This window comes from Oncorhynchus mykiss, chromosome 13, assembly GCF_057628025.1.
Source record: "Oncorhynchus mykiss isolate SJ-2025 chromosome 13, ASM5762802v1, whole genome shotgun sequence".
NCBI lineage: Eukaryota > Metazoa > Chordata > Actinopteri > Salmoniformes > Salmonidae > Oncorhynchus > Oncorhynchus mykiss.
The window spans coordinates 20,379,114-20,395,601 of NC_143034.1; the positions used below are offsets into that span (position 1 = coordinate 20,379,114).

The 16,488-nt window shown below is 42.8% G+C and overlaps 1 protein-coding gene across 19 annotated transcripts in view; it reads left to right on the forward strand.

Moving 5' to 3' along the window:
- The window catches only part of LOC118938206 (gamma-adducin), a 158,424-nt gene that overhangs the window by 107,317 nt on the left and 34,619 nt on the right, over window positions 1–16,488 (forward strand). For 15 of the 19 annotated variants that reach the window (XM_090195624.1, XM_090195617.1, XM_090195631.1 and 12 more), the window contains one exon: window positions 15,637–15,886. In XM_090195624.1, coding sequence (XP_090051750.1) covers window positions 15,677–15,886 — 210 coding nt within the window. In that variant the 5' untranslated portion in view covers window positions 15,637–15,676. Of the gene's footprint in view, window positions 1–2,911; window positions 3,441–15,636; window positions 15,887–16,488 lie in introns of those variants that run through there. The other 4 variants (XM_090195614.1, XM_090195625.1, XM_090195620.1 and 1 more) reach the window with 3 other exon arrangements.

Below are 16,488 nucleotides of genomic sequence, written 5' to 3' on the forward strand. Positions count from 1 at the left end.
TCCTGCAGCAAAGCACCCCCACAACATGATGCTGCCACCCCGTGCTTCACGGTTGGGAGGGTGTTCTTCAGCTTGCAAGCCTCCCCCTTTTTCCTCCAAACATAACGATGGTCATTATGGCCAAACAGTTCTATTTTTGTTTCATCAGATCGGAGGACATTTCTCCAAATTGTACTATCTCTGTCGCCATGTGCAGTTACAAACCGTAGTCTGGCTTTTTAATGGCGGTTTTGGAGCAGTGGCTTCTTCCTTGCAGAGCGGCCTTTCAGGTTATGTCGATATAGGACTCGTTTTACTGTGGATCTAGATACTTTTGTTACGGTTTCCTCCAGCGTCTTCACTAAAATGATGTAAATTAGCCTATCAGAAGCTTCTAAAGGCATGACATCATTTTCTGGAATTTTCCAAGCTGTTTAAAGGCACAGTCAACTTAGTGTATGTAAACTTCTGACCCACTGAAATTGTGATACAGTGAATTATAAGTGAAATAATCTGTCTGAAAAATTACTTGTGTCATGCACAAAGTAGATGTCCTAACCGACTTGCCAAAACTATAGTTTGTTAACAAGACATATGTGGAGTGGTTGAAAAACTAGTTTTAATGACTCCAACATAAGTGTATGTAAACTTCCGACTTCAACTGTACATATATATATTTATATTCCGGACTGGTATTTCTTAATTTGTTTATTTTATTTTTCGGGGTTTGGGTGTATTGTTAGGTATTACTGCACTGCTGAAGCTAGCAACATAAGCATTTCGCAACACCTGTGATAACATCTGCAAAATATGTGTACGCAACAAATAAAATTGGATTTGATTTTGGTCCATTAACATTAATATTTTCAAAAAAATAAACATCAAAATGTAAAAAACTTTCAAATGTAATGAAGATGTATATTTTCTTTAGTTTATCATACCAACATCACCAACATAGATACAAAAAGTTGATTGTGATAGGATTAAGAGAAAATGAACCCCTATTAAGGTGTGATGCCTGGCCTTAAGACAATATGTGACTTTTGTTTTACATCAGTTTCAGTCAGCTGGTTTCTCCTTTCTCCCTGGTATATTATTTCATGAATACAATGAGCAAAGTCATGGCTGCTTGGCCTCTTCCATGTCTTAAACTCTTAGTAAGCAGCCCGTATCCATGGTAATGTGACATATGAACAGAGCCAATGCCCAACACTAGCTGTCCTTTCTAAACGCTGTGTTTTATCGAGCCCATTGATTGTCGTTGGGTAGTCAGTGTGTGTTGTTGAGTGGTAGGGGATGAGAGATCCGGACTCAGGGCTGGTGGTGCCAGCTGGGGATGGCATTAGACTGTTGAGTTATACAGTAAACGCTCAGTCAGTTGGTATGAAGGGTGACAGAGCCCATCCAATGCTCTGAATTGATTGAGTTGGTCTTGAGGCTATATGTAGTCTTTTGCAGAATAGTGTAAAGGCTAAGCTGCTGGATGGTTTGGTTATCTGTGGGATCAATGGCCCGGCTGCGTTCCCCTCCTGTAAAGTGATGATAAGCTTGCAAGTGTGTGTGTGTGTGTGCAGAGTATTACATCACGAGGAAGATGTGTCCATCAATATTTAATCACAACCACTCTAATCTTAACCACATTCACTGACATTTAATCACTCACACAAACACACACACACACACACTAACACACACACATGTATAAAAAAAATTGGGGGTGTATTTTATTAGGATCCCCATTAGCTTTTGCGAAAGCAGCAGCTCCTCTTCCTGGGGTCCAACACAGAACATGAAACATACTACAGAACATTAATAGACCAGAACAGCTCAAGGACAGAACTCCATTTAAAAACAGCACACAGCCTACATCAATGCATACACACAATATCTAGGTCAAATAGGGGAAAGGAGTTGTAATACCCTTTTTCTGACACACACACACACCACTAACACCCCTCTAATCTTTCACACAGCCCTGTCAAATCTAACACACTATCCACCCACCACAACACAGTCACCACTGTCTCCATGATCAAAGCGAGGGATGTCTCCTCTACCACAGTCAAGTATAACTCTTTCAGACTGTCTTCTGTTTATGGTTATATTCTCTATGTAGCCTAATGCACTACTGTTGACCAGAGCAAAGGCTCGTCTTCTGTTTCCAAAGCATTTACTTCATGCTAAAACACAGTCTTACTCAAAGACTGATCTAGGATCAGCTTACTCTCGCTGGGCCGGTTTCCTGGGCACAGATTTAAGCCTGTAGACTAAAAAACATGTTCAATGGAGATTCTTCATTGGAAGTGTTTCTGTCAAGACTTGGGTTAATGTCTGTCTGGGAAAGTATGATTCCATGTATAACCTCTTGGTCGTGTTGTAATAGAGTATTGCACAATAGGAAGACCATCCCTTTTGATTTCCTCTCTCAGCTGAAGACACAAGACTCAATAACACCCAAGAGAGTTAGTCCCCAAGAACCAGGCTGAAACCTCATTGATAAGGAGCCACGTTTGATTTACAGCCTTGACCTGATAAACTAGATGATAAAGGTCTATTGTTTAGGCTGCGGCCTGCAGAAAGGTGGTCACGCTGTGCTTCTGTAGACACACACACACACACAATGTTCTCTAGCTAGGTACACTCAATGCTCTAGCTAGCTACCTCCCCAGATATGCACAATGCCTTCTTCTCCAGTACAGTGGGTATGTAGAACATGGCACATAGAAACGGTGGGGGTGTGTTACCTTAGAGCGACAGTGTGTTAGCGATGTGCCATGGTGATTTGTAACCTGACAGTATACTTCCAAAACACTGCCCTATAATACTGCTGCGAGAGGGAAGGAGAGCGAGAGAGAGGGAACAAGTAAAAAGAGAAGAGTTAGAATGAGAGCAGGAGAGAGGGAAAGAGAAGAGTTAGAATAAGAGCAGGAGAGAGGGAAAGAGAAGAGTTAGAATAAGAGCAGGAGAGAGGGAAAGCGAGAAGGGAGGGGGCCCGTGTGTGACAGCCGGCCCCTGATTGGTCAGACTGCAGTGTGTGTTCCCTCAGTGGGCAGAGGATTAAGCGTATCACGTGGTTCCTTTAGCTCCTTTTCACACAAACACACCCACAGCTGTTGAAATCTCTTTCTCCTCCGCTGCGGTCGCAGCAGCCAAAGCAGCGAGAGAGTGGAGTGTGTGTGGCAGTCGAATCTGGGACTAGCAGCGACTCTGTTGTCTTCAGGCAGTTCATTTTTTGGTTTGGTCCAGGACCAACATATAGGATCAACTGGAGAAGGGAGACGAAGAAGCAGTGAACGGACTGTTTTTTCTCTCTCCTTCTCGCTCTCCCTCTTTTCATCAGCGTCCCCGTGGATCTACTCTGGGATTTCTAAACGAGGCCAGGAAGTAGACATGCGTTTTGACTGGCGTTTCTATTCCAGGTTCTATCAGATTCACTGACTGAGTACAGGGGACACAATAAGGTCAGTTAGCTAAGCGTGTTTCTTTGTGTGTGTACTACTGACTTGACTATTCCTACCGAATCAAGTTTTTAAATTGGACTGAATTGAATGTGAAACCTATTTGAGCACTAAACTACGAGGTCAGTTAGCTGAAGCCCGTTTCTTTGTGTATGTTGTTGACTGTCACTATCCCTACTTCAACTACATGAGTTGACTGAACTCATTTCAATCTGTGAGCTGTGATTGTGATTTCAAGCTGTTTGTTCAACTGCCAATTTAAGGGTGAATTCCAGGCTTCCATGATGAACACCCGTTGGTTGTGTTGCCTCTCTCTCTCTCTCAACATGCTTAGCACTGAGTCAATGGAGACTAGGTAGATTAGTTGTACTCATCAGCTAAACAGTAGGAATGCATACTGCTCAGTACACTAATATATTACCTAGAGGTCTGAAGAGTACAGCTTGTTCTCTGCTTACAGTGCATCGTCAAAGTTCAAGTTGAAACGCTTAACTGTCCAGTAAGGGTGGAACGGACGTTTCTGATTGGCTTGCATGGCTCGGTTACAGCCACAATCCAACCTGGCCAGGCCTACGTAACTTAACTTCACAGCAGCCACGTCATAGATGATGTACATTACGTGGTTACACCACCATGCTTTCACTGGTAGATTATTCAGTGGGGTTTTGTGTCCTCACTTTGTTTATTTTGAAAGCGCACACACACCCCGCCCACCTACAATGTGTACGGCCACGCAGCACTGTAGATAGCCATCTATAATTAGTGTGTGGGATTGTTTCCTGGTATTGTTCCCGTACAGTCGGCAACGCGACCCAAAAGCCTCACCCTATTAATAGGGGTAATGGCTAAAAGAGAGGCCGTAGAATCCAGCAGGCATGATAACAAATAGTAGAGAGGGAATGAGGTGTGCGAGAGAAAGAGAGGGAAACTGTATATAGACATAATATAACATTTGAAATGTCTCTATTCCTTTGTAATGTTTACTTTGTTTATATTTTTTATTTCACTGTTGTTTATCTGTTTCACTTGCTTTGGCAATGTTAACGTATGTTTCCCAAGCCAATAAAGCCCTTTGAATTGAGTGGGAGTGGGGGGGAAGAGGTGAGGACACTAGCAGGATAGCTGTCAACAGAAGAGAGGGGTAAGGTGTGTAGGACTGTATGGAAAGCGTTCTAATCTGTCCTCCCTGCTGGAGTTAGTTCAAGGCTAAATGTCATGCTGACATGAGGTGAGGTAACTGGAGTAATGAAGAGAGAATTCCACTATGCACATTTGTGATTTATTCATGCTTCCTGGATAAGCTTTAGTTTCAGTCAAAGCGTTGACCTTTCCTCAGACCACACTCTCCTCCACATAGTGACACATTATGTCTGAAGCCGTGGAAGGGGTGTGTGGCCGGCGGCGGAGCAGTAGGCCAAAGGTTGAAAGGTCGATAGGTCAGAGATTGCTGTTACTTTGCTTCAGGCAACCAGTCGAGACCAACCGGATAACAGTCACAGTCTGGTGCTCCTTAAGCAGTCTCTTGAGTCAAAACGGTATTTTGCGGTCAGCATGGTAGGCTTCCCCTGAGTAGTTTATATTTATAAATGTATTTATTTTGTTGATCTTTTTTGATCTGACAAAGCTTTGTCGTCTGTCAACAGAGACACAAGACTGAAAGAAACTGCTTTAGGTGGTGCCTCATTGACAGTCCAATCGTGTCAGTGTTTTTTCATTTATTTTATTCTAGTTCGTGTGAGCTCACCTTTTTGACCTTTCACCCCTTAACTCTGGTTCCGAAACTAAATGTCATGCTGTGTGAAACTCCCGCCGGGTGACCCGAGTGACGGGAACATTGGGAAGGAGACAAAGGGAACATTGAGGGCTCAGGAGGGAGCGCTCTGGGAACTGGGCATCTTGTGACTGGGTACTGAGCAGGGATACTGCTGTCCTGTGTTTATCTGGGTCTGTGGTTGTGTTGTGGTTTTACGGGGAGCCTTGTGTTATAAGCACTGATGGAAGTGTGTGTCTGTGTGTGTGAGCCTGTCTGCTGCTTCTATTGTGGTTGTGTAGATATTCAATACACATTGTGATACTTTGTGAAAGAGGTATGTGTGCTTAAGTAGTTCTTCTGTGGTTGTGCGGTTATTCCATTCATACTGGGGGACTTGTGTTCGTAGCAGAGGGGGAGTCTGGTGTTGTCAACACTGGGGGGTAAAGGGGGGTGAGGGGCTGTGCAACTTTATTTTGGCAACTCCACAGCTGTTAGGGATTGACCCCAGAGGATTGCAGTCATCCAGCAGGTCCTCTGTCGTTCTCACGTTCACCATGCTCTCTCTTTCTCTCCCTCCCTCCCTCTTACTCTCTCACTCTCGGGATCTCATACTGTCTCTCTTCTCTGTCTCTACCTCTCTTTTGTTTACATCTGTTTCTCCCAACCAACAGGTCCCTATCAATTCACTGCTAGTGGTTTCCTACAGTATAAGGCCTGTTTATTTTATTCTGGTCTGGTCCCTCTCTTCCTCGTATCCCTACTCTGCATAGAATCTCTCTCTTTCTCTTTCTCTCTCCCTCTCTCTCTCGTATCCCTACTCCCCACAGAATGACATATTGGCTGTATTACTGTCAGCAGGGTAGCTGTAGTCAGCAGGGTAGTTGTAGTCAGCAGGGTAGTTGTAGTCAGCAGGGTAGTTGTAGTCAGCAGGGTAGTTGTAGTCAGCAGGGTAGCTGTAGTCAGCAGGGTAGCTGTAGTCAGCAGGGTAGTTGTAGTCAGCAGGGTAGTTGTAGTCAGCAGGGTAGCTATAGTCAGCGGGGTAGTTGTAGTCAGCAGGGTAGCTGTAGTCCTGAGGCCTGTGTCTTTATAGTTGGATGTATAGTAGCCTGTCTGCCCTCTGCAGTTTCATTCAATAAACCAGGGCATGGCTTTGGGAAAGGATGCATTGAATACACACACTCAATCACATACAGACACAATGATAACACACACACACACACACACACACACACACACACACACACACACACACACACACACACAGAGGAGGGGGGTGTATTGAATGTGATGTTATGTAACCTTCAGGGAGAATTGTCCAGCTGCTTTGACTTGAACAGATTCTTCTAGCTGGGATTTTATTAATGTCCATGTAAATTACAGAGTTGAGGATCAGAGGGGGAGAGGAGGGAGGGAGAGGAGGAGGGGGGAGGGAGGGAGAAGGTTGGTTTGGAGTTCTGCCATAGAAGAAACACAAGTGTTCCAATGTGTGATGATTCAGCTGATAAAGAGAGTCATGTCAGCTCCAGCCAAGCCTAAGTGGAGCAGTGGCTTGATATCAAGAAGCTGACGCAATGTTGACCTTCCTAAATGTCATACAGGTTCACATAAAAGTCTCATATACTGTAGTCCTACATTACAGTCCATGTTAGACAGGATAGTAAGTCTCATATACTGTAGTCCTACATTACAGTCCATATTAGACAGGATAGTAAGTCTCATATACCGTAGTCCTACATTACAGTCCATATTATATTAGACAGGATAGTAAGTCTCATATACTGTAGTCCTACATTACAGTCCATGTTAGACAGGATAGTAAGTCTCATATACTGTAGTCCTACATTACAGTCCATATTATATTAGACAGGATATTAAGTCTCATATACCGTAGTCCTACATTACAGTCCATATTATATTAGACAGGATATTAAGTCTCATATACTGTAGTCCTACATTACAGTCCATGTTAGACAGGATAGTAAGTCTCATATACTGTAGTCCTACATTACAGTCCATATTAGACAGGATAGTAAGTCTCATATACTGTAGTCCTACATTACAGTCCATGTTAGACAGGATAGTAAGTCTCATATACTGTAGTCCTACATTACAGTCCATATTATATTAGACAGGATAGTAAGTCTCATATACTGTAGTCCTACATTACAGTCCATGTTAGACAGGATAGTAAGTCTCATATACTGTAGTCCTACATTACAGTCCATATTAGACAGGATATTAAGTCTCATATACTGTAGTCCTACATTACAGTCCATATTATATTAGACAGGATAGTAAGTCTCATATACTGTAGTCCTACATTACAGTCCATATTATATTAGACAGGATATTAAGTCTCATATACTGTAGTCCTACATTACAGTCCATATTATATTAGACAGGATAGTAAGTCTCATATTCTGTAGTCCTACATTAGTCCATATTAGACAGGATAGTAAGTCTCATATACTGTAGTCCTACATTACAGTCCATATTAGACAGGATAGTAAGTCTCATATACTGTAGTCCTACATTACAGTCCATGTTAGACAGGATAGTAAGTCTCATATACTGTAGTCCTACATTACAGTCCATATTATATTAGACAGGATAGTAAGTCTCATATACTGTAGTCCTACATTACAGTCCATGTTAGACAGGATAGTAAGTCTCATATACTGTAGTCCTACATTACAGTCCATATTATATTAGACAGGATAGTAAGTCTCATATACTGTAGTCCTACATTACAGTCCATATTATACAGGATAGTAAGTCTCATATACTGTAGTCCTACATTACAGTCCATATTATATTAGACAGGATAGTAAGTCTCATATACTGTAGTCCTACATTACAGTCCATATTATATTAGACAGGATAGTAAGTCTCATATACTGTAGTCCTACATTACAGTCAATATTATATTAGACAGGATATTAAGTCTCATATACTGTAGTCCTACATTACAGTCCATATTATATTAGACAGGATAGTAAGTCTCATATACTGTAGTCCTACATTACAGTCCATATTATATTAGACAGGATAGTAAGTCTCATATACTGTAGTCCTACATTACAGTCCATATTAGACAGGATAATAAGTCTCATATACTGTAGTCCTACATTACAGTCCATATTATATTAGACAGGATAGTAAGTCTCATATACTGTAGTCCTACATTACAGTCCATATTATATTAGACAGGATAGTAAGTCTCATATACTGTAGTCCTACATTACAGTCCATATTAGACAGGATAGTAAGTCTCATATACTGTCTATTTAAATTGCATCGTGGGAAACCCTGCTGTAAGATGCACTATTGGCCTTATTTGGCTCTCCTGTTGTCATGACAATGTTGTAAACTCGTTAACTCATGTCATCCCCCTAAGCCATTCCCCTCTCAGGGTCACAAGTGTCAGCTCATTGGTCAGCTGGGCATGGCATCGGAATGTCCAGCATGCACTTGTCTCCGGTGTCATGGCGATGGCCTATTTGGTCAGACTATCAAACAACCTGTCACTACATTGGCTTTGAATCTATGTCATCTTTCACTTGTAATAGTCTTTTTTATATACTAACTGACTGGTACTATGTACACACATGATATACCTACTGGAGTTTGGCTCAAACATGTAATGTACCTACAGACAGACTGGTACTATGTACACACATGATATACCTACCGGAGTTTGGCTCAAACATGTAATGTACCTACAGACAGACTGGTACTATGTACACACATGATATACCTACTGGAGTTTGGCTCAAACATGTAATGTACCTACAGACAGACTGGTACTATGTACATTAGCTCTTTGAGGGAAATGTATTAATAGTGTCTTACAATAAAGTCATTAAGCGATCATTCATCTTGCTTTGTGTCCATACAAGGTCCCCTACTGTAAGTTAAAACTATTATAGCAACACAGAGAGGAACTTGCAGGGGGCTGAAGTAACCACTGTCGTGTCTTTGGCATTATTAAAGTGAAGACTTATTTCATCAAATCAATTCTCTGTAGTTATTATTACATGATTAAACTAACTTACTCATGTAAATATAATTAACCAGTGTGACACACTTAGGCGTAGTGGGTGCGGAGTCAGGGGCAGGAGGCTGAAGGTACGAAATAGTGCTTTTATTGGCACAGGGAAAATCGTAAACGCCAAAACACTGGGCGCACATACACGATAACCCAAAACCAGGACCTAACAAGTCTGAAGAAAACCCCAAAACTAAACACACTACCACACATAAACACAGTGAAGAAAATAAGCCCGCACAAAGAACAGGCGGGCCGTACCGACTTAAATAGCCCAACTAAAAACCTAAACAAGAAACGGGCGTAACTAATAAGACAAAACCAACAGAAAAGGGAAAAGGGATCGTGGCAGCTAGTAGACCGGTGACGACGACCGCCGAGCGCCACCCGAACAGGAAGAGGAGCTACCTTCGGTAGGAGTCGTGACAACCAGGAAGTCGGGGCACCAAGGAAAATCTTCAAATTACAAAATTATTATTTTCCTAATATAACTTTTCAGATATTTTAATATCTGACCAATTAGTCTTCTAATTAATGAATCATTCTTTACCTGACGTTAGTCTCATTCCAAACGTCGAAAGTTGTTGGTTATCTGCACCCTGTCTTTGCTATGAATCATCCATCCATCAATTGTCTTAATAATTGATTTACTAACTAACTAAATAATCACAGAAATGCATAAACAAACAACAATATATATGGTTACAAGGAAATGATAAGGGAAGTGAGTGTGGACTGAGAAGGCCGGGAAAGACGAGTCACTACACAGCTGATAATAATTGAAAATCTAATCCTTTGCACATGAACGCTCACTCATTCGGGAATAATTGCAATCAATATATATATACGCTCAGTGTGTCGTCGTGATCTCTGTTGGAATCGTCCGTCTTTCTGTTGGGAAGTTCATCCGCCCGTCTCTCTCTTCCACGAAGTCTTTGGTTAGAATGGATACTTCAGAGTAATATTCAGAAATGTTCTTATAGATGTTTCGGCGGTTGTCGGTCTTCACATTCAGTCTACATAAATTCTAGCTGCAGACTAGTAATTGGTGTTGAAGATTTGCTCTTATTCTGTCGGTATCGATAGTCTCAGAGTTGAACCATTTCCACCAGTGTAGCCAAATCTCCACGTGGTTTGGTTAGGAATTCAACTACCGAGGAATGCAGGTCTCTACTCAAACCTTAGCCCTCTCGGTAATCGAGGTACGCATAGTCTGAAGTGGGCTTCTCCTGGTGGGGTTTATATTCGGAACAGCAGAAAAGGGCTGTCCCATGATGCCAGATCAATGTCTATGCTCATGGGGCAGGCCAATGACTTTAAAGGGAATTGGATTCTCTTTCATTAAACAGTTTTTAAAATCACATTACATAATTTCACAAATAGTTTCATCTTTACGCGTTCATTTTATACAATAATTAGATGCGATACACATAACGGAGACTCTTGTATAAACAGAGTTATGGTAATGTGGCTGTATTGTCTCTCAATGAGGTCACAAACATTACACAAAATGGACCGGTCGTAGCTGGCTTCTCCACCGACCGTTTACACATTCTCCAAAACATGGACATTGTTCAGTTCTCAAGTTCTATGATGTAGAAGAAGTTCCTTTGTTCTACTGTGAAACTCTCTCTCTCTATACTGCATGAGGGAGAGAGTCTCCTTCAGGAATTTACGACCTAAAATAACAGAACCTGGGTGTAAGAGGGAGAGAGGGGGAAGGAACTTGCTATACCCAAAGAGGGCCACGTCATGACACCACAAGTCTATGCAGTCCCATTGAAAAACACACACTGGGTCGGGTCCAGACTACAGAGTAGCCCAGAGCTGTGCGTTGTGGCTCTTAATCTGCAACATCTTGTTAAGTTCCATTAGACCTGAAGGAGCAGCTTAGCAACGCAGAGCAGCAAAGAAAATAATCTACCTTCTCTCCCTCCATCCCTCTATTCCTCCATCCCTAACTCCCTCCCTTGTTCAAATCCAAGGGATAGAGGACTTGGGCAAAAAGAGAAAGGAAGGGAAAGAGACAGGGAGAAAATAAAGAAAGGGAGAGAGAGTGAGACTGCAGGTACAGTAGATCTTTCTCTGCTGCTAGGGTAACCCTCTTAATTAAGTGGCCTGCGGTCATGTGACTGGAGTGATTGGTAAACAATCCCAGCTGTAGAGGTCTCTCGCTTTCTCGCTCAATTCAATTCAATGTTTTTTATTGTCATGGGAAACATATGTTTACATTCTCTCTTTCTGTCTCTGTCTGTCTGTGTGTGAAAACAGTTCCAGCTGTAGTGGTCGCTCTCTGTTGGGTGGAAACCTCAAGCCATCTGGTTGAGGCCAGCCTGCTCTCTACCCCTCCCATCTCCAATACTGCCCCTCCCATCTCCAATACTGCCCCTCCCATCTCCAATACCGCCCTTCCCATCTCCAATACCGCCCTTCCCATCTCCAATACTGCCCTTCCCATCTCCAATACTGCCCCTCCCATCTCTAATACTGCCCCTCCCATCTCTAATTGGGCTTCCCCTCCCATCTCTAATACTGCCCCTCCCATCTCTAATACTGCCCCTCCCATCTCTAATACTGCCCCTCCCATCTCTAATACTGCCCCTCCCATCTCTAATACTGCCCCTCCCATCTCTAATACTGCCCCTCCCATCTCCAATACTGCCCCTCCCATCTCTAATACAAGGCTTAACCTAAAGGCGATCCGCATGCTTCCCATCTGGACCGGTTCATGCATATATTCTGACTACATTTTGTGACGTTTTGGTCTTCGGCAACAGTTGTTTTTTCCCGGCTGTTTGTACACACAACTATTTTTCTCGAGGCAGGCCGAAGAGAAATACTGCACGGAACATTTTAGTCACATGTAGAATTGGGTGACTAAGATCTCCTCGGCAGAACCATCAAAATTAATGACAGTTCTTGAGTTACCTTAGATGAATTCAGACTATTTTGAGGAAGTGTATACTGGCTACGGCATTTCAAGATGGACAAACGGTATTGCCGCTTTTTGCTTTTTCAAGCGTAGGTCTTTGAAGAGAGTATGTGAGCACACTCTCCTCGGCGCCAGCTGAACTGAAGCATTCGGAAGCCTTTAACCTCCACAGCCACGCCGCAAAGCAACCTGGGAGATGGTTTCTTACACTCTCTGTCAATTCATAGCGTCATTAAATCCATGGCCCTTTTGCAGACGTTGTTGTGCTCTCTCCTTCATTTGGCATGGCAACAAGTGGTTCAGGAGAGTCAATAACACATGACGTACTATAGTTGTTTCCAACTGTTGTGTGTTGTCATGCCAACTGGAACAGGGTGAGGCAACAGTCAGGGGAATGTATTCACTAACCCAGTCATGACCCTGATGGGCTAACAAAATATGAGTCTTTCTCTCTCTCGTTCGCTTTGTTTGTCTTTCTTTCCCGCTCTGGAGCACGTTCCGTATAGATAACTGTGTGTGTGTGTGTGTGTGTGTGTGTGTGTGTGTGTGTGTGTGTGTGTGCGTACGATGGAAACAAAAATCTGTCCAGAGTCAGAGCGGGTCCTGACTCCTGTTGCTGGCGTCAGATCGTTGACCAATCAGAGCGCAACGTTTCCCACAGCAGACGACCTGATAAGATGAGCATCCTCTTCCTGCTTGGCAGACACGTTGCTGTTGTTTCCTCTCTGTCCGTCTGTCCCCTGTGGGACATGTCACTGTCACCTGTTATCCTGTACGTCTGTCTGTTTATCTCTCTGTTTGAAGAGTAATGTCATAGGAATGGCTTCTTCAGAAAAGGTCATGGTCAAGTGAATTGACTTTGTATTGACACTTGACCTGGGGCTCTGCATACTCATGTCTCACTGTCTGTTTAGCATGCAGTTTGGTTAAAGTGACTGTTGCTGTTCAGAGGATTTCACTTATTTTGCAGTGATAGTCCTCTTTGACTTGTCTGTTTGCCACTAGTTTGGATGTTTTTAAAGTCAGTGGTTCATGCTAGTTTGGATTCCTTTTAGTTGGAACAGTTGTTGCCCACAGGAATAGACTGAGTTTGTGTGCATTCATAACTTGGGGCTCTGCATCTGTGCTCAATAGTAGTTTGCAACAGGACTTAAAACTATTGTTTTCCCACAGTCTGGTAAATGAGTCTTCTGCAGAATAAATGTTCCCTTTGGGGTGATAAACCTTTCCACCACTACATGGGAAGTTGGGAACTACATGTTCTGGACTTGTTTTTCAACATATCTGTCCTATTTCCATTGTTTTTCAACATATCTGTCCTATTTCCATTGTTTTTCAACATATCTGTCCTATTTCCATTGTTTTTCAACATATCTGTCCTATTTCCATTGTTTTTCAACATATCTGTCCTATTTCCAATGTTTTTCAACATATCTGTCCCATTTCCATTGTTTTTCAACATACAGTGCCTTGCGAAATTATTCGGCCCCCTTGAACTTTGCGAACTTTTGCCACATTTCAGGCTTCAAACATAAAGATATAAAACTGTATTTTTTTTGTGAAGAATCAACAACAAGTGGGACACAATCATGAAGTGGAACGACATTTATTGGATATTTCAAACTTTTTTAACAAATCAAAAACTGAAAAATTGGGCGTGCAAAATTATTCAGCCCCCTTAAGTTAATACTTTGTAGCGCCACCTTTTGCTGCGATTACTGCTGTAAGTCGCTTGGGGTATGTCTCTATCAGTTTTGCACATTGAGAGACTGAAATGTTTTCCCATTCCTCCTTGCAAAACAGCTCGAGCTCAGTGAGGTTGGATGGAGAGCATTTGTGAACAGCAGTTTTCAGTTCTTTCCACAGATTCTCGATTGGATTCAGGTCTGGACTTTGACTTGGCCATTCTAACACCTGGATATGTTTATTTTTGAACCATTCCATTGTAGATTTTGCTTTATGTTTTGGATCATTGTCTTGTTGGAAGACAAATCTCCGTCCCAGTCTCAGGTCTTTTGCAGACTCCATCAGGTTCTTCCAGAATGGTCCTGTATTTGGCTCCATCCATCTTCCCATCAATTTTAACCATCTTCCCTGTCCCTGCTGAAGAAAAGCAGGCCCAAACCATGATGCTGCCACCACCATGTTTGACAGTGGGGATGGTGTGTTCAGGGTGATGAGCTGTGTTGCTTTTACGCCAAACATAACGTTTTGCATTGTTGCCAAAAAGTTCAATTTTGGTTTCATCTGACCAGAGCACCTTCTTCCACATGTTTGGTGTGTCTCACAGGTGGCTTGTGGCAAACTTTGAACGACACTTTTTATGGATATCTTTAAGAAATGGCTTTCTTCTTGCCACTCTTCCATAAAGGCCAGATTTGTGCAATATACGACTGATTGTTGTCCTATGGACAGAGTCTCCCACCTCAGCTGTAGATCTCTGCAGTTCATCCAGAGTGATCATGGGCCTCTTGGCTGCATCTCTGATCAGTCTTCTCCTTGTATGAGCTGAAAGTTTAGAGGGACGGCCAGGTCTTGGTAGATTTGCAGTGGTCTGATACTCCTTCCATTTCAATATTATCGCTTGCACAGTGCTCCTTGGGATGTTTAAAGCTTGGGAAATCTTTTTGTATCCAAATCCGGCTTTAAACTTCTTCACAACAGTATCTCGGACCTGCCTGGTGTGTTCCTTGTTCTTCATGATGCTCTCTGCACTTTTGACGGACCTCTGAGACTATCACAGTGCAGGTGCATTTATACGGAGACTTGATTACACACAGGTGGATTGTATTTATCATCATTAGTCATTTAGCTCAACATTGGATCATTCAGAGATCCTCACTGAACTTCTGGAGAGAGTTTGCTGCACTGAAAGTAAAGGGGCTGAATAATTTTGCACGCCCAATTTCTCAGTTTTTGATTTGTTAAAAAAGTTTGAAATATCCAATAAATGTCGTTCCACTTCATGATTGTGTCCCACTTGTTGTTGATTCTTCACAAAAAAATACAGTTTTATATCTTTATGTTTGAAGCCTGAAATGTGGCAAAAGGTCGCAAAGTTCAAGGGGGCCGAATACTTTCGCAAGGCACTGTATCTGTCCTATTTCCATTGTTTTTCAACATATCTGTCCTATTTCCAATGTTTTTCAACATATCTGTCCTATTTCCAATGTTTTTCAACATATCTGTCCTATTTCCATTGTTTTTCAACATATCTGTCCTATTTCCATTGTTTTTCAACATATCTGTCCTATTTCCAATGTTTTTCAACATATCTGTCCTATTTCCATTGCATCTTTTAGTTTAGTTCAGTGTAAAACCGCTGTCACACAAAGCAATTTGGACACAATTACTGTTGCAGTTACAGGATGCAAGTGACATTTTCTCAAGCAACTTGAATGATGCATGATGCAACTCAAACTGTCAGATCTCTATTCTAAATCTCTCCCTCTCTCCCTCGTTCCAGTGAGAAGCTGAGCTCGATCAGAGGAGCGTAGGAAGCAGGCATGAGCGCAGGAGGCCATCACGCCGTGGTGACCACCCCTCCCACGCCCAGCGGCGGTGGAGGAACCGGTGGTCCTAAGGAACGATACTTTGACCGCATCGACCCCAACGATCCCGAGTACCTGAGAGAGAGGAACATGTCACCTGACCTCAGACAGGACTTCAATATGATGGAACAGAAGAAGAGAGTCACACAGATACTACAGAGTCCTGTAAGTAGGAGAGAGAGAGGGGGTGGTAGAGAGGAGAGTCACACAGATACTACAGAGTCCTGTATGTGGGGGAGGGGGGGGGGGGTAGAGGGGAGAGTCACACAGATACTACAGAGTCCTGTATAAGTAGGAGAGGGGGGGTAGAGAGGAGAGTCACACAGATACTACAAAGTCCTATAAGTGAGGAGTAGGACTGTGTGTGTGTGTGTGGGGGGGGAGAAACAGAGGTGCATCTGGCCTGAAGCTCATTTTGACATCAAGAGGACAATTGACATTGTTCACCAGTTGTTGGGAATTGGACATTCTGTCTGTGAATGAGAGTTCCCCGGCTTTTCTGCCGGCGGCTGCCATGTCAAACCCCTTGGGGGATAACACACTGACGTTGTAACGGAGACCACAGCAACACTCCAGCAGGCAGCAGACTGTTTCAGCCCAGCAGACCCAACATTACTGCCACAGATTCTATCTAGCCCTGCAACATACAGAATTCCCTCTGCTGTTATCTGTCAACTCTGTAGTCTGTTCTCCAAGCCCCTAAATCACTCAGATACACCTGCTTGTTTACCTGCAGGTATTGACTCAAGGCAGGACATGTCTGTAGC